Raw genomic sequence first — 24,720 nt, forward strand, 5'->3', positions numbered from 1 at the left:
AGAAACCCATTACTGTTGGACACACACACACACAGACACACCACACACACACACACACACACACACACACACACGCGGGTTCTCTGGCAGAATCCAGGGAGGGAACTTGGGAGGAACTGAGCCCAGCAAAGCCCCATGCAGACTGCTAGGAAACCATCTGTCTGGCAACTTGACATCTCATTCTATCTCACAGCAAACCCTACGAGGGATTCATGAGACACTTCAGATGAGTAAACTAAGACACAGAGCAGTTGAGTCTACTGAAGACTCTGTGCAAACCAGGAATCCTCTCCAAGCCAAAGCATGATGGTGAAGAGCTCCATTTCTGGAATCACTTGTCAGCTTTGTGACCCCACAAGGGCAGGTAGTTGATTTCTCTTGTGTCTCAATTTCCTCATCTGTGCAATGGGGATAATCATATGCTATAACCTGCTTTTTACAAAGTCATGGTGAGGATTGAATTCAGTAATGTAAGTCATCTAAGGAAAGTGACTGGCACACTGTTATATGAAAGTGCATCATTCTTTTTCATAGAGCTGCAGAGAGATGAGATGGAGTCATAGTCAATCAGAAGCAGAGCAGAATTTGCAGTCCAGGTTGCCAGACTTTTGAGCCAAAATGTCATGTCAACCCATGGGTAGGAGAAGGGTGAGATTCCTGCATGTCCAAGTCCTAAGTGGGCAAAAGAAGAGTGACTGAGATTTCTAATTTGTCCCTGTTTAGATAAGGCAGATTGAAATGGAAACCAGAGTTCATTTACCCAAATCCCTTTTTATCAATAAGCAACCACATGCAAAAGAGAAAATCCTTGACCATGGCCTCTTTGTGGGATGGGGGTAGAAACTGAGCTTGATCCCAGCGCTGCTGGCCCCTACCCCTCTCTGTGTGCCATCCCCACCTCTCCAGGCCAGAAATAGGGATAGCTCTCTGGTTGACTTCTTTCATTACATCCTCTCCCAGCCCTGACTAGCTCCGTCTTGGATTTCCAGAGTCCATAAGGAAATACATAGTTAGGCACACAAGATAGGATATTGGACTGATGTGATTTACCTCCTGGCTCTGATACTACCTAGCTTGGTAGATGGGACACTATATCTAAGATGCTTAGAAACAGATATAAGATATAATTAGATATAATTAGACTATTATTGCAGTTGCTTTGTACATATTTGAATAAATGAACAAGTGAGTAGTTCATCAGATTGCCTAAGCAGACTACCTGCATAGTGACAGATTTGGGCATCCCATGAAACTTGCTAGGCTTAGTTCTGTCAGAAGAGGGCAGCTTTGAACCAGGCATCTCAATTTACTAAAAGCTATCTGGAATTACAGACCTCTTTGAATTTATACCTCCCTGTCTTGGAAGGCCAGTTTTAATAGGTTGGTTCTTATCCAGGCCTTTCCAACTTCCAGGGGAAGTTCAACATCTTGCACGCCATATTGCCCACCACAGAGGTGGGGGGTGGTGACTGAGGGCTGTAACATCCTCCAGCTCTGGGGAAAGGTGATTTGACAACGACAGTGAGGTCTCAGGCTGGACATGGGTGATGAACTGAACCCTCTGGCCTGCTCTTTTCCCAGAGAAAAGGGGAGAGAAGTGAGGACATCTTATTAACATAATTCCAAGGGAGAGGATACTCCAGGGTCCTGGTGACCCCCTACAGCCACTGCATACAGAGCATGCTCTTTGTCAGCCCTTCCTTCTCCCTCACCCCCACCTCCCCATTTCATCCCTGAAGGATAATTCAAATCCCACCAACCTTTCAAGGTCCACTGGGCCTCCTACTCCTGAGCCAAAGTAGTAGGTGTTTCAAACCCATGTAGTCATTTGTATCTCTTTTAAGGTCCTCCCACTTTCTGCCTGTGATTATACCGTTAAATTGTATATTTATCATATTATTTCTCTAATTAAGCTGTAAACTTCCTGGAAGCAGGAAGTGAATTCTTAATCATACCTCAGGATTCATCTTAGATGTGTCTGAGACCTGCCTCACCCTGGCGTGTCCTTGCGCTCCTCATCTGTGCTCCTGCCTATACTCTGCACCCAGCAGGACACATGATAGCAGTTTTCACTCTGAGCTGCTTTTAGATCCCCTTTTACAACCCTGGACACACACACCCCCAACACACACACATACAGCACACACATACAAGTTGTGAAGTGTGTAAGGACAAGACAGAGGCTTGTTCTTGATTATCTTCCCAGTGTGTGCATAGTAGGCCCAATGAGGCAGACAGGATTGAGAGGGGCTCAGCTCAGCCCAGACATCCCAGCACATGACGCAGGAATTCCCGGAAAGCCTTGCCAGTAGCCATCCCTGTCTGGCATTCTTACTCTGCCATCAAACAGGTCTCCCCATAAGGAATGTGAGAGCCGAATTCCAGCAGCTAGGATCATTTCCGAGCTGCACGCTGTTCCGGAACTGCATCTGTTTGTTTGCTTCCCTTGCTACCTGCTGTGAACAGTCTGCAGCCAAGACTCATCTAAAGCCTAGTCTGTTGGCTCCTGTGGGCCACCAAGCTGCACCTTGGCTTGAGCCAGGGAGATTTCTTTTCTCTGGGGTCTTTGGTCATCCCTGGTTTGCCTCCTAAATGGGGATTCAGACTGTAGCAAAGGAAACTAAAGTAGGGGTGGGGAGGGTTGGAGAGGTAGCAAATGATATGTCCCCTCTGCTATTACCAGTTTAGCTGGTACAGGAGATCCGCTATTTGTAGGTATTCTCACTTTAGTCTTTTGATTCCATTGCTCATCCATTCCTTTGGTCCATAAGTGTCTATGATTGAGTATCTTTTGTATGCTCAGCCATGCATGAGATGTTGGGATACATTAAGTCTGAAAGAGAATCTTGGGTTATTTGCATGATTCTTTATTTTTCTTATGAGGAAGAAAACAAAAAAATTTTTTTTTAATGAGGAAATGTTGATGCAGTTGGCCAATTACTACATGTCCTTAATGCCTCTGCTTGAAAAGCTCTGTTTTCAGGAAGTACCTCCTGACTAGTCTCCTCCCATCTGGGCTAGGGACTCCTGTTATACATCCCAAGGTCATTCTGCTCTTCCCCCATTATGGACATGTCTCCCTCTGTAAAGGATGTGCTTATCTCTCACTGGACTGAAAATTCTCTGAAGGAAGAAGCTGTATGTATCTTGTCACCATGATATCCCAGGTCAGCACCTAGTGGGCCCAACGTTCATAGAATGAGCGAAATGAGTGGTAGAAGGTCACAGAACTGGCTCATGTTGGTCAGAACTAGAACTCAGGTCGCCCAGCACTCAGCCCTGTGCTTGCTCTTATGTTACCTATGCTGGATCTTCAGAGTCCTAATTTGTCCAGATGGGTCCCCAGGAATGCACACAGACCTCACTGGGGAAAGGAAACCGCAGGCTAGAGAAACTCTTTTAGACTCATTCTATTTTCACAGATAATCCAGAGCAAACCAGATGCTTGTAGAGGGAAGGTGCCAAGTCAGCTACCACCTCCTGTGACTCTTCAGGTTTAGGGGAAGGAGGTTGTTTTTCTGCATAAGGTGGATTTTGTCCAGCCACAGAGAGAGACCATGAACTCCAGGAAGGAATAGAGACGATCATAACTTGCACTACAAAACGTCAGTGGAAGCAAGAAAGTGGGCAGACAGTAAATACAAAATTCAGCAACTGGGGATTTAGTTCCTCTTGGTCCTTGGTGCCCTGAATACGCAGCTGGAGACATCACCCTCCTGGAGAAATGAGGGGTATGCTATCTTCTCAGCACAGTTGGAATCCGGTCAGGCTTCTGACTGCTTGCAGAGAAGGGGACCAAGGACCCCTTGGCCTCCTTTCTTCTCCCACAGTCCAGGGTCCAAATCCCAGTTCTGCTGCTTTCTCACCAGTTGTATGGCCTTTGACATAATAATACTTTACAGAACTGGGTTATCAAGAAGCCTCCCTTATCCCTCACTTAGAGAAGGAGGAGGAAAGCCTGTGGATGTTCTCATTTCACTATAAATGGAGATGCTGAAGGCTGGGTTGTAGCTTGGTGGTAGAGTGATTGCCTGGCATGCATGAGGGACTGGGTTCAAAGCCCAACACCGGGGAGGAAAAAAAAAAGAGGTAAATTGGAGAAGCTGGACTTAGCTAGCCCTCCAGGCCTCAAAAAGATGAGGCTGGGGATATAGCTCAGTTGGTAAAGTGCTTGCCTAGCATGCACAAGGCCCTAGGTTCAATCCCCAGCACCACACCACACACACACAAAAGAAGCTAAGCCTTGTGCTCAGACCTCCTGATTTTTTTTAAATATTTTTTTTTAGTTGTAGTTGGACACAATACCTTCTTTTTAATTTATTTTTATGTGGCACTGAGGACTGAACCCAGGGCCTCACACGTGCTAGGCAAGAGCTCTACCACTGAGCCACAACCCCAGCCCCCTGATTTATTTTACTTATTTATTTATTTATTTGTTTATTTTTTGGTACCGGGAATTGAACTCAGGGGCATTCAACCACTGAGCCATATCCCCATCCCTATTTTGTATTTTATTTAGAGACAGGGTTTCACTGAGTTGCTTAGGGCCTCTCTAAGTTGCTGAGGCTGACTTTTGAACTCTTGATCCTCCTGCCTCAGCCTCCAGAGCCATTGGGATTACAGGCATGTGCCACCACACCTGACAGTCCTCCTAATTTTAAAATCACAGAAAATAAATGAGCCTAGTCTTGTTGGCACACACCTGTAATCCTAATAGTTGGGAAGGCTGAGGCAGGACAATCACAGTTCAAAGCCAGCCTTAGCAACTTAATGATGTCCTGAGCAACTTGTCATGACTCTCTCTCAAAATAAAATATAAAAAGGGCTGGAGATGTGGCTCAGTGGTTAAGTGCCCCTAAGTTCAATTCCTGGTATCAAAAGGAAAACGAAAAGAAAGAAAGGAAGGGGTAAAAAATAGAAAGAAAGAAATTAAGAAAGGAAGGAAGGAAGGAAAAGAAAAAAGAAAGGAAGGAAGGAAGGAAGGAAAAGAAAAGAAAGAAAACCTTGGATGAGGCAGCTTCATAGACTTAGGGATACAGGTTAAATAAGAAATAGGAGTGTAATATAGTTTTCATGAATGTTTCCCTTTTGGTTTTCTCCACCTCCTGCCAGGTCTCCATAAATTCCACCATATCTTGAGGGATCCACGCAACACTACGCGTTCTCTTTGATGAAGAGGTAAGAACTTTCCAGGAGGGTTGGATTCCAGGATCTAATTAAGGCTGACCTAACTGAAGATAAGCCCTCCACCAGTCCTCCCACTTGGCTAGAGTCCTCTACCCTTCCATCCCATCCCCCTTTCTTCTTTTGGACATAAGTGGTCAAGCGACTTTGGCTTGGGAGAAGCAAATTACTCAGGATAAAGAAATACTTTGGTGACCTCTAGCGCCCTCAGATTGCCGCCTCGCCAATTGAGAACACAGCATAATAGAACAGGTGGTTATAACCAAAACCAAGCGCTGCTCGGAGGCAAGGGCCGTTTCGAGGGCCTTCAAAGTCGAGTTCCAGATTTCAGTAGTACCAACTGGCCAAGCAGCCTCCGCAGGCATTCCCTAGTTCCATTCCTGTCCCTCCGGGCCCAGGTGGGCGGGGCTCCATTGACACCTTTCCTGGCTGCGCAGAAGGGAGAAGGCGGTGTCGGGGGCCTGGGAGAGCCAATGGGAGAGGCCCTGGTCACGCGCTGTCGGCAAGCAGACCAATGAACTTTGGGGGGCGTGACCAGAGCCTCTGGCATCGGGCGATTATAATAACTTGGAATGCGGCTCTTTGGAGCGCGCTCGGCTGCAGCAGTGACTTCGCTGTCCCGGTGCGGGTCATGTGCCAGAGAACCTAGCTGTCCCGCACAGCCAGACGATTGACGCTCCGCTCTCGCTTACCTCTAACCCGCCATGGAGTCGTTGGCTTTCCCTCGGCGCCCGGGCCCGGCTGCCTCTGCCACCGCCACCCTGACGGCGGAGCTCGCCCGGCCACTGGCAGACGGGCTCATCAAGTCTCCCAAGCCCCTGATGAAGAAGCAGGCGGTGAAGCGGCATCACCACAAGCACAACCTGCGGCACCGCTACGAGTTCCTGGAGACCCTAGGTAAAGGCACCTACGGGAAGGTGAAGAAGGCGCGGGAGAGCTCAGGGCGCCTGGTAAGTGCCTCTCGCTGCGCTGGCCGTGTGGGTAGGCGGGAGGGCGGGCATGGGGCTGGGCCGCCCGCGGGGAGTGGAGGATGGATCCAGGGACTAGTGCCTTGCTCGGTGGAGTTGGCAGCATGCAGTCTACTTACGCTGAGGTTTGTAGATGGCTGTCCGCGATTGTAGGGACTAAGTTTGTGGACCTGAGAACCTCAACCACACTAGCCTGCATGTCCTTAGAGAAGATGGGACTTAAGTTAAATTTTGCTTGGAACAGACTGTTCGGGCTGGGGATGTGGCTCAAGCGGTAGCGCGCTCACCTGGCATGCGTGCGGCCCGGGTTCGATCCTCAGCACCACATACAAAACAAAGATGTTGTGTCCGCCAACTAAAAAATAAATATTAAAAAATTCTCTCTCAAAAAAAAAAAAAAGAAGAAGAAGAAGAAAAAAGAAACAGACTGTTCAACAGAGTGGAATTGGGAAGAGGAAGAAGAAGGCAACTGATCTTAGCAGGGGTTTGAGAAGTAGGTAGGTGTGTGGTTGAGGTGATCATTGAAGTGTGGAGATTCTCCACTCTGATAGTCTGGAGATCTGTACAGGTTGGGGTTGACACTTAGGCCCTTTCAAGCTCTGCAATTGAGTCAAAATTTAATTATGATGTGTTTTTGATGTTGGGAAATATAACACCAGACTCTGGTGCAAGTTCACAATGTCCCAAGAAGATAGTTTTGTGTTTGTGGCATTTTCAGGAACTCGTACTGTTGATTTGGGCTGTGTGTTGGTAGTCATAGTAATTTGTGACCTTGAGCAATTTCCTTTATCTGTATTCTCAGTTTCCCCTTCTGCAAAAATGGAGAAAACAGGCTGCCTCACAAACTTGTAGGAAGATTGAATAAGATAACAAATGATAATTTTTTTCCTAATGCATAGGAAAAAATACAGTAAGAACTGATAGTTGTATCCAGAAAGGCCAGCCCTGTCAAGATGGCAAATGTGTCCAAAATTAGCTAACAATGGTTCTCAAACTTGAGTTTAGCATGCATGAGAATCAGCTGAAGTGCTTCTTTAAAATACTTATTCTCTGCTTCCATATTGAGGGGAATTTCTCGTGATGCTCTATAATTTGTATTTTAATAAGCCTTTCAGAGTACATGGTTTAGGAATTATGGTTTGCTGAATTTAGTGGTGCTGCTTGTGAGTTGTGTGTGCGTATGTGTGGCCATGGTTTGCCTTATTGGCTATGATTGTGTTTGCTTTTGCAGCCAGTAACTGGCTTGAAATTCAAGAAGTCATTTCATTGGTGAAGGAGAATAGATATTGAAGAAAGGGGTGGATTATGGCCCCATCAATAGGTCCAAGTATGTTTTTCCTGTTAACGCCTGGCACAGTCCCTGGTTCCCGCTGCCAGGTTACAGCTATTGGGCAATCATGTACTTTCTGGCTTTCCTTTTCTTTCTCTTTCTATACAGAGTGAGGGCCTGGTGAGGCTCCAGGCTTGAGACTGCTGGGCCCAGGCTTTGTCAGGGGCTTAGCTGAAAAACAGTTGCTCGTGGCTTGTGCCCCCTGCCTCTTGTTGGGGGGAAGACTGGGTCTCTGATAGTGGGCAGGTCCAGAAATTGAGAAACTGAGATTGAGATTGAGATCCCATCAGGCTTTGGACTGGAATCACTGTGGGGGTGTGTGTGTGTGCCAGAGAAAAAGACAGACAGACAGAGACAGACTCACACAGAGAGGAATCTCATTTGATTGCAGAGTGAGATAAACGAGTTTTCAGTTTTCAAACCTCAGTGATTCTGGGCAGGGATTCCAGCTCTTATTGCATCAGCGCAGAGAATTCAGAAGAAACTCTTCGGCCTCTTCCCTCTTTCTCTATATAGGGAGCCAAGATCCGTAGCTGGGACCTGTTCTGAACCTCCCTGATCCATAGACCACCCAGTACAGTTGCTGGGAACTTGCTCAGGATCCCCCTCTTTCTTGGGGAGCAGCTTTCTGCTGTGCTGGTGATTTCTCCATTCTGGAGCATTGCTGTCTCCCCCCCACACTCATCCCTTGCACTTTGTCCTCCCTGAAGAGAGAAGGACCTGATGTCTCAGGATCCTGCAGTGGAGGAGAAGAGCATGGAGCTGCTCTAAAACCTTCCCCCAAGTGAACTGAGATTGTTGATGGGGCCTAGATTCTGAGGAAAGCCTGCTGAGTGGTGACTCCCATCCCTAATTTTTCTTTCTAGCACACTTTCCATTCTCAACCTGCCTAGATGGAATTAGTGGGGGGCCAGATGGGATTGTCCAGAGGGAGGGGCAGGTGGGTGGGACTAATGGCTGCTCCAGGAGGGCATGAGAGGAAAAACAAATATTTGCTCTGGATCTTGGACACATTCCTGGTATCCAAATGACATTTCCTCCTGTGAGTCTCTTAGCTCCCCTGTCGATTCCTTCCCTTAAAGAGAAAAAACATTTGCTGGGGTCTTTGGAATAGTGGAGGCCACCAAAGCCTTTGAGATTATCAATAAGAAGTCATACCCTCCAAAGTTACTGTGAGGAGCGTCCAAATGGGTAGCGCTGTGGGGTGGGGGTGCTTCTGTCTCCATTATATATTAAATTGCCAAGCAAACCTTCAAAGTGTTTGAAAATGAAGATAATCTGATTCTTTCATTGAAAGATGGGAAAACTAAGGCCCAGAGAGGAAAGTGACTTGTCCTCTGGCTGGTGAGTTGAAGGCCTGCAACGGGCTCTAGGATGGTGTACCCCAGGCCCTAGATGACCCAGTACTGAGTCTTGGTCTGGAAGTTGGCCTCAAAATGAGCCCAGGCTTGTCTCTGTGCTTTGTCACCCCAGCAGCTAGCTTTTCATGTCTTCCCCAGTGCTCCAGGAAGTGAGTGCTTAGGGTAGAAAGTCACTGGGAACCAACCCCCCTTAGCCTACTTGACTATGTTGAGGGATCTTGGGTGGGGAAGCTATGTTACATTCCTGATTTTTAAACCTCATCCAGGAGGCTGCCTAGCTCAGAGTCAAGGCTATAAGGGTTCATATTGTGGTTACATTGCTTATCAGCTGTGGGACCTCTCTACCTCAGTTTCCTAATCTGTGAAGTGGAATTATAATCCAGCCTCATGGGATTCTAGGATTAAATGAGAATGTATATGTAAAGTGCTTAGCACAGTCTAACACAGTGTGATTGTTCCAGCAAGGCTGGTCCCTACCTTCCCTTTCCTGGAGACCCCTCTATCCTGGGACAGTCCTGCCCCAAGAAAGATTGTGGATTGTGCTCAGCCCTCCTTGAGACACACCACTGTGTTGTCTGCTTTGTTCAAAGCCGGAGTGTCTCCTTCAGCACTAGCTTCAGAAAAGGACTCGCCTGGCCAGCTGCCAAAGGCTTGTTCAGCGAGACACTGCCCTACTAGCTCCTCCTGCACCTGCCTGCTCAGCAGCACGGAGGGAAGCTGCAGGCAACTCTTGTTCTTGGGCCCCAGCCAAACCACACAGGAGGGCTGGGCAGGGAAGCTCCTCGCCCAGGAACCTGGCAGAGTGGGCGAGAAGGTGGCAGGGGAGTAGCATAGTATGGGACTTAGGGGAGGTGGCGCAGACTCCCCTTAGATCCCATTCCTGCTCCTTGCCTGATTCTTAGGCCAGCTTCTGCTTGGTTCTTGGGTAGGATAGTGAACCACCCCCAGGTCCATCCCCTCTTCTGAGCCTAGACTGGCCTAGCCCAACTTCTCCTCTGCTATCATCCTTCAGTTCCTTGCCCGCCTCTCAGACAGCTGCTACTCTGTGAAAGGCCAACAAGGAATCAAGGATCTTGGTTCCAGTTCCAGGCGATAACTGTGACCAGAAATGCCCAGCTTGTACCCTCTCTCTAGCACCTGGAACAGCATCTCTAAATCATCTCCTCCTCCTCCTCTTCTTCCTCCTCCTCCTCCTCTTCCTTCTTTTCCTCCTCCTCCTCCTCCTTATCTTTCTTCTTCTTTTTTTCCTAAGAACTTTCTACAATCTTATCCTGAGTACATATTATTCCTGATCTGAGTTCCTGGGAGTGAGGCAATGTTTACCAATTGAGCCCAGCATCATGTCCCCAGGGTACTGGCAAAGGAGCAGGCATGTTTGAATATCTGTAAGTGGAATAGGGGCACTCGCTATCCAGCCTGGCCCACAGCAAGATGTGGGGCATTCCCTTCCTAGAATGGGAGGCAGAGCTGGCCATCTCCAAGGAACTTGTATCTACTGAAGTGTTAGCCAGGCAACCCTCCATCTTGGATCCTGATTTTGTCTTGATGCACTAAGGAACTTTGGAAAAGGCAATGCAGCCTTCTGGACTTCACTGTTCTCTTTTTGCAAAACTGGATAAAAAATGTGCCCTGCCACCTTTCTAACGTGCAAGGCTGAGGGGGCAAGAAAAGCTCTGGGATGAGATCAGCAGGAACGATGCTCAGGCAGGTTAATGTGCCACGGCAGGGAGGCCTGCAGCAGTCCTTGGTCGGCTTCTTCCTGGCCTAGTAACGGATGGCCCCTTTCCAAAGCTCTGCTCAAGTGCTAGAATGTGGAAGGGAGCTTCAAGATTCATTCAGATGTGCACACTCATGACTAGCTCCCTTCTTTCTACCTGGAAGGCCCTTGCTGTCCTCTCTAGTCTACCTCCCATGGCCTAGCAAACCTCACCTGTTCCTCACGATCTAAAACAGTTTTCTCCCAGGGGTGGTTTTCCCTGATCCTCCAGGGAAAAGGAAGCTCTCTGCAGTGTTCCTGGAGTCCCCGGCAGGCCGGGACCTCAGCTGCCACATTCATCACACTAGACTGAAGTTAATTTAATTGCCAGTCCTTCCACTGGAGTAGAGACCTTGACACAGGGACTGTCTAATTTATTTGGGGTAGGGGGGTGAGGATGTCTAATTATTGTCTGACTCCCCAACACCTAGCACAATATACCAAGCACATAGTAGGCATCCAGCAGCTATTTAGAAAAATTAATCCTTTATCTGGGCACAGTGGCACATGCCTGTAATCCCAGTGGCTCTGGAGTCTGAAACAGAAAGATCGTGAGTTCAAAGCCAGCCTCAGCAATGGCAAGGTGCTTAGCAACTCAGTGAGAGTTACAAAATAAGGCTGGGGATCTGGCTCAGTGGTTGAGTGCCCCTGAGTTCAATCTCCAGTACCATAATTAAAAAAGAAAGAAAGAAAGAAAATTAATCCTTTCATTTTTTTGTATGACATGACATGAAAACTAGCCAGACCAGTTAACCAGATCATCCAAGTGACTTGCCTTGAGTTGCATAGCTCAATGGGACAAATAAGAATTAGACACCGGGCTTTTAAAGTCCACTGGTCAGATATTTACATTTATGTTGTCATCATTGGGGCTGGTTTTCCTTCCCCCTCGCAGTATGGTGGCCATGTACTATATTATCTGAACTTGGATGCTTTGGAGAGTAAAGGGGGCAATATTAAGAGTTATACCAGGGTAAACCAGGAATGTCTTGAGGCACGTAGCCTTCTGATCTCTGGGTGATCCAGTTAACAACCTTTCCTTGGCTTCCGTCAGCTTGTTTTTATTCTAGAACATAGTCGACCAACTATCTTGCAGGTGAGAACAAAGGTCTCTAAAAATTGACTCCAACCAGGCCTGAGAAGAAGAGGAGAAAATCTTATCTGGGCACTGGTCCTATCAGTCAAAGCTCAATCTGGTGACTTAACCAATAAATATTTATTATTATGATTTGGGTTCACTAGTAAATAATTGTTGAATGCTCTCTGTATGCTGAACTCTGTCTAGGTTTGAGCTGGTGCTGTGTCTAATTTATTTTGACAGGCTGACCAGTAGATAGCTGGAGGCCTCTCCTTGGGGAACTGGCCCAGGGCAGTGACATATAGCTCTTCTTATCTGTGTTACTTACATGGGGACTAACGGAGGCCTGATGACATACTTGTTTCCTTCGTCTCATCTTCTGTGATCTTCTGGGACCTAATGGGGATAACTGGAGGGTCCTCAACCTACTCTCTGAAGCCAGAACCTGAGCTTGGAGGAGGGTGGAATTGTTCATTGAAGATTAATAAATTTAATTTAAAGGGCTGGAAGTATGGTGCAGTGATAGGCACTCGCCTAGCATGGCTCCAATTCCCAGCACCAGGAAAAATAATAATAATTCTGGCCAGGGCGTGCCTGTAATCCCAGCAACCCGGGAGGCTGAGGCAGGAGGATCGCTAGTTCAAAGCAGCCTCAGCAATTTAGCGAGGCCCTAAGCAAGTCAGAAAGACCCTGTCTCAAAATAAAAAAAATAAAAAGGGCTGGGCATGTGGCTCAGTGGTTAAGTGCCCCTGGGTTCAATTCCTAGTAACCCCCACCCCAAAAAAAATCTGATTTAGAATTCCAGGCTTCCAAAGTTGAAAGAGAAGGATCTCAGAGTTCTACTGTGTAGTAGTTACACAGAAACTCCTTCTAGTACCCAAAATCCCCCCCCCTTTTTTTTTTTAGAATCTCGCTTTTAAGCCTTGTTATCTTTAGAGCTCTGCCCCTAAGCCTAGGATGGTTTATCATACATTTGTGTGTATAAACAGTCGAACATCAGAAATGGGCATAATCTTTGCATATGTGTACGTCTTGAGCTCTCAAATATTTTCATCTAGCTAGTGATTTGTGTCTCTATGTGATTGTTTGTACAATCTATTTATATATTTCCCTGGGCTTCTGTTTCTGAAGAGTTCACTGCACTTCACCCATTAACTGATTTTAGACACAAAGACTTAGAAACGAACTAGCCCATAAAATCTTTCCTGAAGGGAGAGAAAAGGGGTGTGGAAAGAGAAGTGTGTGGAAATAATGGGTCAAATTCAGGAGAGGTGCCTCCTATCCCCAACCCCCTCCCCGATTTCCAAGCCCAGGGATTTTTCTGTTGGTTCCCTGGGAAGAGGTGGGGGGTTGGAACTAAGGGGGGGCAGCCCTACCCCTGCAGCTGCAGCCTGGGCCTCTCTAGCATCTTGGGGAGGAGGCTCCATGGTGACCATCCATCCCGCCTGCCATTGTCCTCCCTGCACAGGGCAGGGAGGGCCCTCTTTCACCCATGCAGCTTCAGGGGAGGAGCGGGGCGGGGGGCACGCCATCCCTGGCCCGTTGCTGGGGTGACCGGGCCATGGGCTTTGTGAGCAACTCCTCTTACTGGATTAGGGCCGTTCCGCATTCTTGTCCGATGGGGGGGACACAGGCCAACAGGACCCACTGTCCCTGTGAGCAGAAGCCATTGTCTGCCACCAGAGCCTGTGAAAGGGTGGATTAGAGGCCCCTCCCCTCCAGCCAGAGTTTCCTTTTCTCTGTCTCCTTTTGAATCTTGAGGGGGGGCAAACCCTCCTGGGAAATTGAATGAGGAGCTGTTTACCTCAGTCTGCGCCTTCAGATCTCTCCTAACCTGCCATGAAGAGGAAGTCTCTGTATTTACCACTGTGTCCCTGGACAGGACTTGCCAGGAACTGACGGCCCTGGAACACCCCACCCCACCCCACCCCACCCCCACCCAGCCCCAGATGGAGCCTCAGAGGACCTGTGGCTTCTGGACAGCTCACTGCATAGAACCAGAGAGGGAAAGCCCCCCACACACACACACACAGCTAAGTTCAACCTGTTGATCTCAGAAAAGAAAACCAAGGCTTGGAAAGGGAGTGGGACCTTCCCACAGGGACAGGAACAGAACCTGGAGAACCCTGGGTCTCTAGGCAGCATGTCTCTCACACACCATGTGCTCCCAGCCAACTTTGCAGTCAGTCACAATGGCAGGGGGAGCGCATTGTCCAGGAACCTGTGCTGACTGGGATGGTGCAGAGGGAGACACTGACTCCCCGGCTCTACTCAGATGCATCTTGGCAACTTTCTCATTTCTTCTCACCTCCCTCCACCCTTCCTGAACCACCACACACCAGCCACAGGGGAAAATACCTATATGGTATTTTCACCTTTATGGACAAGATAGAAGTCTTGAAGGACTTTGTCTGGTTGTTTGTTTACTTGTTGCTAGGGAGGGGACATTCTTTACCTAAAGAGACTGGTGTTTGGAGGCTTTTTTCATAGTTTTTTGTTTTTGTTTTTGTTTTAATGTGGTAAATATATAAAATTTGCCATTTTTTACCATTTTATTTATTTTATTTTTTTGATACTGGGGACTGAACCCAGGGACACTTAAACACTGAGCCACATCCCCAGCCCTTTTTTATTTTTTACTTTGAGACAGGGTCTTTCTAATTTTCTTAGAGTCTCCCCAAGTTTCTGAGGCTGACCTCCAACTTGCGATCCTCTACCGCAGCCTCCTGAGCAGCTGGGATTACAGGCATGCACTTTCCATTTTAAATGTACGGTTCAATGGCATATTAAGTACATTCACAATATTATAAATCATCATCACTATCCATCTCTAAAACATTTTCATCATCCCAAACGGAAGCTCTGTACCTATTAAATAATAATTCCCCATTCCACCCTCCACCCCCATGTCCCTGGCAACCTCTGCTCTACTTTGTCTTTATATGTTTGCCTACTCCAAACACCTCGCAGAAGTAGAATCATACACTTCTCCTCTATGACTGACTTATTTTACTTAGTGTAATATTCTCAAGGTTCAGCTTGTGTTTTCATTGCATTCCTTTTTATGGCTGAATAGTATTCATTATATATACCACATTTTGTTTATCCATTCATCTACTGATGGACATTTGGGTTGTTTCTACCTTTTGCTGTTTATAGCAAGTTAAAGTGCTGGGGCAGACAGGAATTAACTTGGAGTCCGATGGCCAATAGTCTTACCCTAGTTTGTGCTGGTTAGTGACTGTTCGACTTTGAGCAAATCATTTAGCCTCTCTGTGTTCCAGTTTCCTCCCCTGTAAGTGGGAAGGACAATGCTTTCTGGACCTATTTCCCAGGGTAGTTGTGGGGGCCAATTCGTTTTCTAATATGATGAATAATTATTCGGTGCTTCCTGTGTGCCAGGCACAGTTCTTGGCATCAACGATCCAATGGTGAGCAAGAGTCCCCATCTGGGTTCAGTGTAGTGAATTTGCTCTGTAAATCATAAAGCACCAGATATAGAGATGCAGATTTTGACCTTCCTTGTTCACCTGTAGTCTGAATAAGGAGACCATTGATCTATGCTCCTTCCTGCTGCATGGACCCGCATCTGCTTACACCACACCCAGATAAGGACCTTTTCTAGGGAAGGTACCGTTCAGTCTCTCTGCCACCTACCCTGCTCCAGGGTGGCGTGGCTTCCCTGCCTATACCCCGAGGCCTGTGTAACAGCTGCAGGCAGACCCCCAGGGCCACTGGAGCATCCTCAGGGATGCCTCTACCTGCCGGACCTTTCTCTTCAATCTCCTGCCTTCACTGTTCCCAGGTGGCCATCAAGTCAATCCGGAAAGACAAAATTAAAGATGAGCAAGATCTGATGCACATACGCCGGGAGATTGAGATCATGTCATCCCTCAACCACCCCCACATCATTGCCATCCATGAAGGTATAGTGCAGGGCACTTGGAGCTGGGAGTCGGGTGTGTGTGAGTGTGTGTGTGTGTGTGTGTGTGTGTGTAGGAGGAGTCAGAACTTATGATGCAAAGAAGTAAAAATGGTATGGGCTCTAGAGCCAGGCAAAAGCTGGATTTGAAACCCAAATGTATGATTTAGGGCAATTCATTTCGCCTAGTGTCTGGGCCTCAGTTCCTCCCTATAAGATGGGATATTTCATCTGCATTATAGAGTGTAAAGATCCAACTGGATAATGTCAGCAAGTGCTCTGCTCTTGAGAGGTACTCAAGGAATTGCAGGTCTGTCGGTGTTGCTGTAAGGTTCTCCCTGCTTGAACACTACCTACCCAGCCCAGCCAGATCCTTAGCAATCCGGGGGAGGCTGAAACATACCTAGACCTGCACCTGTCCAGGAGCGTGGGTGCTGTTCTTCAGGTGTCTCAAGAGCCAGGCCTCCTAGAGTCTGACCTGTGCTGCTGAATCACCCCTGCCACGGGGCTGGCTCCTACCTCTCCTTGTCTCTCTCAGCCTCCTCTCCTCTGACATCAGTGCTGCCCTCCTCCCTGTGACCCAGACAACAAAGTGACCAAGAAAAGAGGAAAGAGGGGGAGCACCCTCCCACACATGCCTGTCTGCTTCGAGCCTTTATATAATATCAGTTAGATGGGAAACCAGGGGTAACAGCAGCAGCAGGTGGGAGGAAAGGGAGCCCATGTTCCGCCCTCTGTCTGAAGATTCCTGGTGGGAAAAAATAGAGAAGTCTCCATTCTCAGGTTCATAGGAAGACATGGGACTGGGGCCTGAGCCTGTTCCATGAAGAGTCCGGGCAAGTGGTAGAGAGGGCTAATTGTATCTTGGTGTACTTCCCCAAGGGAAGAGTGGGCAGACTACAAAGCATTGGTTAAGCTAGACTGAGCTTGGTGATTGGGCACTGTGTGTGTGTGTGTGTGTGTGTGTAAGCACACGTGCATGTGTGTTCTCCCCACTATCCATATCTCCAGCTGGGTCTGGGAACTGAGCTCTAAAGCTCAGGGTGTGGCCTCTCCTGCATCTGCAGATGCAGCAGACACAAGGGCATCGCAGTTGCTGAGTGACAGAAGGGCTCCTCCAGATTCCGATTCATTCCACCCGGCTTCAGGCTTCAGGGTTGGAAGGAAGCTCCAGTTTGGGAACCTGACCTCTAACCTAGCTACTCTCCAAAATGTGCTCTGACATATATATATATATATATATATATATTTTTTTTTTTTTTTTTTTTTTTGGTACCAGGAGTTGAACCCAGAGGCATTTAACCACTGAGCCACATCCCCAGACCTTTTTAATTTGTATTTCGAGGTAGGATCTTGCTAAGTTGCCTAGGGCCTCACTAAGTTGCTGAGGCTGGCTTGGAACTCATGATCCTCCTGCCTCAGCCTCCCGAGCTGCTGGGATGACAGGTGCACACCACCATGCCCAGCTCCTGGCTGGCTCTTGATCTCTGATTTCATGGCACAAAGCTTACACCTGCCAAGATAAGGAAAACCCCAGGAGTACAGTCCCAGCCAGGTACCTTCCAGGAAGCTGAGCCACCATGTTCCCCTGGAAAAAAGCATAGTCTTCCTGGCCTTGTATCCAGTGGCCTGGGAGCTGGGACTCCTTAGGAGAAGCCTCGTCCCTCAGCTCCTTCTCAGAGGCTAGACAGCAATAATAGTTCTGGGGCTGGCCACGCAAGCCAAACTCATAAGACCCATTTGACACAAAGATGCAATGTCAACCTTACGTCCATGTGTGGTGGTGCCTGTGTGAAATCCAGCTACTCAGGAGGATCAGGCAGGAGGATCTCAAGCTTGAGGCTCAGCAACCTAGCAAGACCCTGTCTCAAAATAAAAAATGAAAAAGACTGAGTATATGGCTCAGAAATAGAGAACCTCAGGGTTTAGTCACCTGTCTTTAAAAAAAAAAAAAAAAGATGTCAGGACAAGGCCCAATTGATGGCAAGATGATTCCTGCTATATATACATGGAGATGGGCCAGCTGGGGTAGGCTGACTGCCAGGAGGCCAGCCAGTCAATTAATTACCACATATTTATTGATTGCTTCTCTGTATGAGGCATTATGCATGAAAGCCTGGCCTTAATATTCTGGATGAGAAGTCAAAGGTGGTGGGAGGGATGAATGTCTTCATTCTCCACCATATTGTATAGTTTCATATACTTTCATCCCTCTTCTGATCCTCAACGTGGCATTGTTATTGGCATTATTTTTCAAATTTATGCATGAGGGGCTGGTGATATAACCCTGTGGTAGAGCACTTACCCTGCATGCACAGGGTCCTGGTTTCAGTCCCCATCACTGCAAAAATAAAATTTAAAAATTAAAATTAGGCATGAGGAGAGCTGGGGTTGTGGCTCAGTGGTAGAGTGCCTGTAGGCATGAGGCCCTGGGTTCAATCCCCAGCACCACATTAAACAAACAAAACAAAACAACAACCCAAAAACAAAATAACAAAATTATGCATGAGGACACTGAGTATAAATATAATAAGAGTAGGTACCATTTCTGTAGTACATGCTTTGGTGTTAGACTCTCTGCCAGCCGGCTCAGTCAGACTTGGAGAGTCAGTGATGTTTATGTTTCTTGGTCCTGTGAGATCACCATTATTATCCCACTTTTCATATGAGGAAACTGAGGAACAATGGTTGGTTGACTTGTCTGAGATAATCCATCCAACTGCATTCTTTTTTTTTTAAAGAGAGAGAGAGAAGAGAGAGAGAGTTTTTTAATATTTATTTTTTAGTTTTCGGTGGACACAACATCTTTGTTTGTATGTGGTGCTGAGGATTGAACCCGGGCAGCACGCATGCCAGGCGAGCGCGCTACCGCTTGAGCCACATCCCCAGCCCCCAACTGCATTCTTATTGAAGTATCCAGAAGAGCTTTGACCAAACTCACAAGGTAGAAAATATCAGATTTGGAGCCAATAAACTTGGCCCTTCATTCTCATCCAGCAAGGGTTCTGCCTTCCTGGGGGGCTTTTCAGAATCCTCAAAAGCCTGAATTTAGGGTAAGCCCCTTTCCCTTCTTCACTTGCTGTACCAGGAAGATGCTGAGTGCTTCAAAGGCCTTTCGCTGCCTTTGCCTGCAGCCCTGGGCCCCCATCAGTAGATACCCTAAAAGAAGGCCCCATCTGGTTCAGGGCCAGGGAGGGATTGTGGCCCCTGGTGGGACGCAGTACACTCTGGGAGGGCCTGACATCTCCACCTTGCTCTGCCCAGTGTTTGAAAATAGCAGTAAGATCGTGATTGTCATGGAATACGCCAGCCGAGGTGACCTGTATGACTACATTAGTGAGCGGCAGCGGCTGAATGAGCGGGACGCCCGGCATTTCTTCCGGCAGATTGTGTCTGCCGTGCACTACTGCCACCAGGTGAGCGCCACCTGCCCTGACCATGCCCCAAAGGGGTGGTCCCTGGATCTGAACGGACCAGAGAGATTTCCATGGCACGTCCAGGATCACATGGGTTTAACAGCAGGGACTCTGGACTCTCAGATGAGGGAATGTTGGTATCTGGCTTTGAGTCCTCTTGGTCAGGGATGGAGGGAAGGGTCTGTGATATCTTGTACCATATGGCAATCAAAAGGAGCACCCCGCCTACCCCATACTTGGCTTCCTTTGTGTTTACTGTGCATTCCAGATTAGGCCCCTGTCCCTTTCCCTTCCTTGGTGACCTTGCCCTAACTCAGCTCCTTCCTCCTTCAGAATGGGATCGTCCACCGGGATCTCAAGCTGGAGAATATTCTGTTAGATGCCAATGGAAATATCAAGGTGAGCCTCACTTCTTGTTTCCACACAATTCAACCTGCAATTAGCTAGCTCTTTGGCACCTTTCCCTGTCAACCAAGCACCTCAGTGCCAACTTCCTGTTTCCAGCAGCTGCTAGATCTCTATGCCAAAGTAGTTAAATTTAGGTGAGTCAGGAGAAGTTCATATTGATAGGATAAACTCAGACCTCAGGACTGGAAAGGGGAGACTGAGGCAGGGAGACCAGCCCTATAGGCTCCAGGAGAGTGACCTCTGCAGTACTTCCTGACCCAGGGCTTAGTCTCCTCCAGGAATTCCTGACCTGTGCCCTGAAGTGCCCTGGTGCTGAGTCCATTCCCCTTAACCAGCCAATTCCTGGAGAAGGTGGGGCTTTCTTTGATGCTGACCAGAGGGAGGGAAGCCAGAGGCAGTAAATTCACATAATCTGGACAGGCACATACTTTCCTATCTGTACCAATAATATGCCTCGTTATGGGCTTCACCTGGTAACTGTTTGATAAGAGGCCAATAAAACCATAAACAAAGGAGCCAGGGTTTCATAAACAGCCCCTCTCCACCCTGGGCACACATGACCCTCTGATGGGGTGAAGAGTTAGGAACAGCAGGGCATTGACCTCTGCCCCTAGCTGATGTTATCTGGGAGAGGGTTTCTAGAGAGTGAGAGGATGAGTTTGGGTCCTCTCCAGCCTCGGGGTTGGTTGGCTCAGGAAGTCTTACAAGAAGATTCTTTCTCCTGGAATAATACCACAGCCCTGATCTTTGCTCTACTCTTACCATTGACCTCTAGTTATCTTGAGCTGACCTCAGATTCCTGCCCAGGTATGGGCAGAGAGGCCAGCCCTTGATGGGAAGAGCAACTCAGGTCTTCCATGATTAATGGGTAAGGGGCCTTGCTTGCCTCGGAGGGCTCTGCAATGGCCTAAGAAGCTAGGCCTCCCTCTCCATCTGGCTGACCCTCCTCATGGTCAGTAAGTGCTCATTGAGCATCACGAGGGTCTCACTTGTACTAGGAGCCACAGGTAGAGATAAGGAGATCAGCATGGGGGTCTTCCATCTGACTTGGTGGGAGAACGGATGAACAAGGTTTGCAGGGAGCCCATTGGAAACTTTGGGGCTTCCTAGGGGAGGATCCGAGGCCACGGAAACCTTCCCCAGAGAGGGGTCCAGAATCAGGAGGATGCCCAGGCAGAAGAGGGCATCCCTGGCTGGAACACAGCCCAAGCAAAGCCACCTGGGGAACACTGAGTGTCCTGGAGCCCCACATACCTCTGCCTAGGTGCTCTTTATGGACACAGATGCTCAGGGCCTGAGCTGTGTTGACTGTGCCCAATGTGAGGCAAGAATCAAGGGACCCTTTCCTTCTGCTGTGGCCCGGGTTTTCTCAGGGCCTGGACAGATGCCAGCTGAGAGCTGCAGAGCAACATAGGCCTTGGCACGACCCATGTCCAATGTTTGACCTAACCTTGCAGATCGCTGACTTTGGCCTGTCCAACCTCTATCACCAAGGCAAGTTCCTGCAGACATTCTGTGGGAGCCCCCTTTATGCCTCGCCTGAGATCGTCAACGGGAAGCCCTACATGGGCCCAGAGGTAAGTGACGCCTCCTCCGCCCACCCTCCTGTCATTTACACTGACTTTCGATCCTGTGGGATAGATGGGCTAGTGTTCTATTTCTGTGCCCCCTCACCTTCCTCGTTTCTGTTATTTTGTTACCTTCTGGCACCCAATCCAGCCTCCCTGGAGTGACCTGGTGCCCCATCCTGACCCAGAAGGGATGGTCTGAATACTGCTCCCAAGAGTGGTGTCACCACTCTCCCTATGAGCCTCAACCCCTTCTTCAGTATCCTCCCTATCCCCCCAGGTCTAAGAGGTCATCCTCAGGTCATCCAAGTTCTCTAGCATGTACCCTTTTCCTCTCTGGTACTGGGAGTGAGGCTTATGGTCCTCTGGCCAGTGGCATGCCTACATCCTTGCTGATTCCCCCTTCTCTCAGGTGGACAGCTGGTCCCTGGGTGTCCTCCTCTATATCCTGGTGCATGGCACCATGCCCTTTGATGGGCAGGATCACAAGACGCTGGTGAAGCAGATCAGCAACGGGGCCTATCGGGAGCCGCCTCAGCCCTCTGGTGAGTGAGAGCCATAGGTGTTCTAACGCAGGCTCGGGTGTGCATCACCCAGTCCTAATGCAGGGATTAAACATCGGCACTGATGTAAAGAGGCCAAACATCCATCATGACCCATGGTAGATTTTGGTGACCTGCGTTGTCTCTCTGCAGTGTCTAAGGCCTCTGAGGAAGGAAGGGATAGTTTTTCCTTCCTTGTCGAATGATTGATCATAACTTGGGAAGTCCTTCCTCAGGTCCAACTTCAATCCTCTTTACTAAAGTTGTCTCATATCTTGTTGCTTTTGTCCTCATCTTCAGAAATCTGTCCTTGTGCATAGGGTGTGGAGGCAGGAAGAAGTATCTGAGAGCCCTAGCTTACCCTTGAACACAGTCCTTAAGCTCAGACAGTTGAATTTCAGAGGAAAGAAGAAAAAGACACACTAATACAAACAAGGGCTGGTGAGGGGTCATAGGGGAGGGGCAACAGGCAGAACCCATCCGGGGAAGCTGGCCTAGGGAGCATCATGGCCTAGGGTGTGTATGGGGTCCTCGGTGAGAATGTGCGGATCTGGCCTGGGTATAAGCTATGTCTGAGCACCAATGGGGGCAAGCAGAGGGGGGCTGTGGGGTGGCTATCTCAGCTGCTAAACCCAAACCTCTGTCTTTTGTCCCCCAGATGCCTGCGGCCTGATCAGGTGGCTGTTAATGGTGAACCCTCTCCGCCGAGCTACCCTGGAGGATGTGGCCAGTCACTGGTGGGTCAACTGGGGCTATGCCACCTGTGTGGGGGAGCAGGAGGCACTGCGTGAAGGTGGGCACACAAGCAGCGACTCCGCCCGGGCCTCCATGGCTGACTGGCTCCGCCGATCCTCCCGCCCCTTCCTGGAGAATGGGGCCAAGGTGTGCAGCTTCTTCAAGCAGCACGCGCCTGGCGGCAGCGCCACACCAAACCTGGAACGCCAGCATTCACTCAAGAAGTCCCGCAAGGAGAATGACATGGCCCAGTCTCTCCAGGGGGACCCTGCTGATGACACTTCCCCTCGCCCTGGCAAGAGTAACCTCAAGCTGCCCAAGGGCATTCTCAAGAAGAAGGCGTCGACCTCAGAGGGGGCCAGGGAGGACCCTCAGGAGTTCAGCTCAGTGGCGGATGGCCCAGGGCACGCGGATGGCCCAGGGCACGCGGCACCCCTACTGCCCAGGAGGGGCATCCTCAAGAAGCCTCGGCAGCGTGAGTCTGGCTACTACTCCTCCCCAGAGCCCAGTGAGTCTGGAGAGCTCTTGGATGCAGGTGATGTGTTCATGAGTGGGGACCCCGTGGAGCAGAAGTCCTCTGAAGCCTCAGGGCTGCTCCTCCATCGCAAGGGCATCCTCAAACTCAACGGCAAGTTCTCCCGCATGGCCTCGGAACTTAAGCCCCCCACTGCCTTTGGCTCTCTGGATGAACTGGCCGCCCCTCCACCGCCAGCCCGGGCCAGCCGCCCCTTGGGTGCTGTGAGTGAAGACAGCATCCTGTCCTCTGAGTCTTTTGACCAACTAGACCTGCCTGATCGACTCCCCGAGCCCCCGCTGCGGGGATGTGTGTCTGTGGACAACCTCATGGGACTTGAGCCTCGCTCAGAGGGGCCTGGCAGCTGCCTGAGGCGCTGGCGGCAGGACTCCTTGGGCGATAGCTGCTTTTCCCTGTCAGACTGCCAGGAGGTGACACAGACCTACCCACAGTCACTAGGGGTCTGCTCAAAGCTCAGCTGAGGGGCAGTGTGCATTGCCCCAGCCCGGGCAGGCGCTAAGATACAGCTGGCTGCACCCTGAGCAGGGAGCGCCTTCTCCCTGCCTCCCAGGGCCAGCACCCCAGCTCAGAAGACTGAGGTGGTTGGGAGGGCTAGATGGGAGAAGTGGGCACATAATAGCCGGGGAAGAGTAGAGAAGCAGAGAGGGAAGGACTGAGTCCGAGTCTGGGTTACCTGCATCTTGTGCCCATGATGGGGCTGCAGAGACCTGGAAAGAGTCCTTCAACAGCTTCTGTCCTCTTCGTTGCCATGAGGAAGCTTGAGGTGTGGTGCCTTTCACCTGTCAAGGTGGGGATGGACCATCCTCACACAAATTTGAATCCCCATCGACCTCTGGGGCTAGAATGTGGTACCTCTAAAGTACCCGGGGCATCCTGGGAGTGATCTGGAGTAACCCTCCCTTATTTATCTAGGAGTAAGAGAACACAGCCTCTGTTTCCTAAATGGTTCCTCAAAGGTTCTCTTCCCTTTTCCATCCTCCAAACCTGGCCTGAGCCTCCCAGAGTCGCTGCTATGAATCTTAAAAGACTTGAAAAGGCTCAGGCCACTGCTTAACTTCATCTCAAGGGGCCCAGACTCCTCTGGACCCCACCTGAGACCTCACAGACTGGAACTTCTGCCTCCAAGCTGCTCTGGAAGTCTAGGTTATGGATGCCTCTGTTTCTCTGGACTTTCGGGACCTAGAATGTCCTTATTTATTTTTCTGTTCTCAACTCTGTATTTTTTTTAAGTGAATTTTGCTTTTTACAATAATGTGAATGCCATGTTCTGGGGAAATCCATCATGCCATCTAAACTTCCGGTACTGAGAGGTGTGTTTGCAATGATGCCCCACAGATCAGGGGAGGGGGTCCTTTGATACACCCACATGTTCTGTTGCTTGCACTGTCTGGAGATGAGTCCCTTCACTCCACACCCCATGCTGTCTCCCCTCCTCTGTGGCCAGAAAAAAACACTCCATTAAAACCAAGATGATGAATGGAAAACAGCCCCTGTTGTTCTTTTTGGGGACATGGGGGTGAGGAACAGGTCTCCCAGCCTTCTCTTAATACAAATACTCCCTGGGTTGCGAGGGGTGGAACATAGAGAAACTGCTTGATCCAAATAGAACCAAAGGGCTGGGGGTGTGACTCAGTGTCCCAGTACTTGCCTTAGCATGCACACAAGATCCTCAGCACCACAAAATAATGATAATAATAAACAGAATAGCTGGGTGTGGTGACACACATGCCTATAATCCCAGCAGCTCAGGAGGCTGAGGCAGGAGGATCAAGAGTTCAAAGCCAGCCTCAGCAAAAGCAAGGCGCTAAGCAACTCAGTGAGACCCTGTCTCTAAATAAAATACAAAATAGGGCTGGGGATGTGGCTCTGTGGTCCAGTGCCCCTGAGTTCAATCTCTGGTACAAAAAAAAAAAAAAA

General features: G+C 49.1%; 1 protein-coding gene across 1 annotated transcript; it reads left to right on the plus strand.

Moving 5' to 3' along the window:
- Positions 1-5,755: 5,755 nt before the first annotated feature.
- Positions 5,756-24,287, plus strand: Nuak2 (NUAK family kinase 2). The gene is made up of 7 exons (XM_027934626.3): positions 5,756-6,134; positions 15,483-15,603; positions 18,864-19,015; positions 19,349-19,414; positions 20,881-21,000; positions 21,404-21,536; positions 22,192-24,287. Exons 1-7 carry the CDS (start codon positions 5,889-5,891, stop codon positions 23,262-23,264), a joined length of 1,911 nt encoding a protein of 636 aa, XP_027790427.2. The 5' UTR covers positions 5,756-5,888; the 3' UTR covers positions 23,265-24,287.
- Positions 24,288-24,720: the final 433 nt, after the last annotated feature.

The sequence above is a fragment of the Marmota flaviventris genome, chromosome 12, assembly GCF_047511675.1.
Source record: "Marmota flaviventris isolate mMarFla1 chromosome 12, mMarFla1.hap1, whole genome shotgun sequence".
In the NCBI taxonomy this organism is placed as follows: Eukaryota; Metazoa; Chordata; class Mammalia; order Rodentia; family Sciuridae; genus Marmota; species Marmota flaviventris.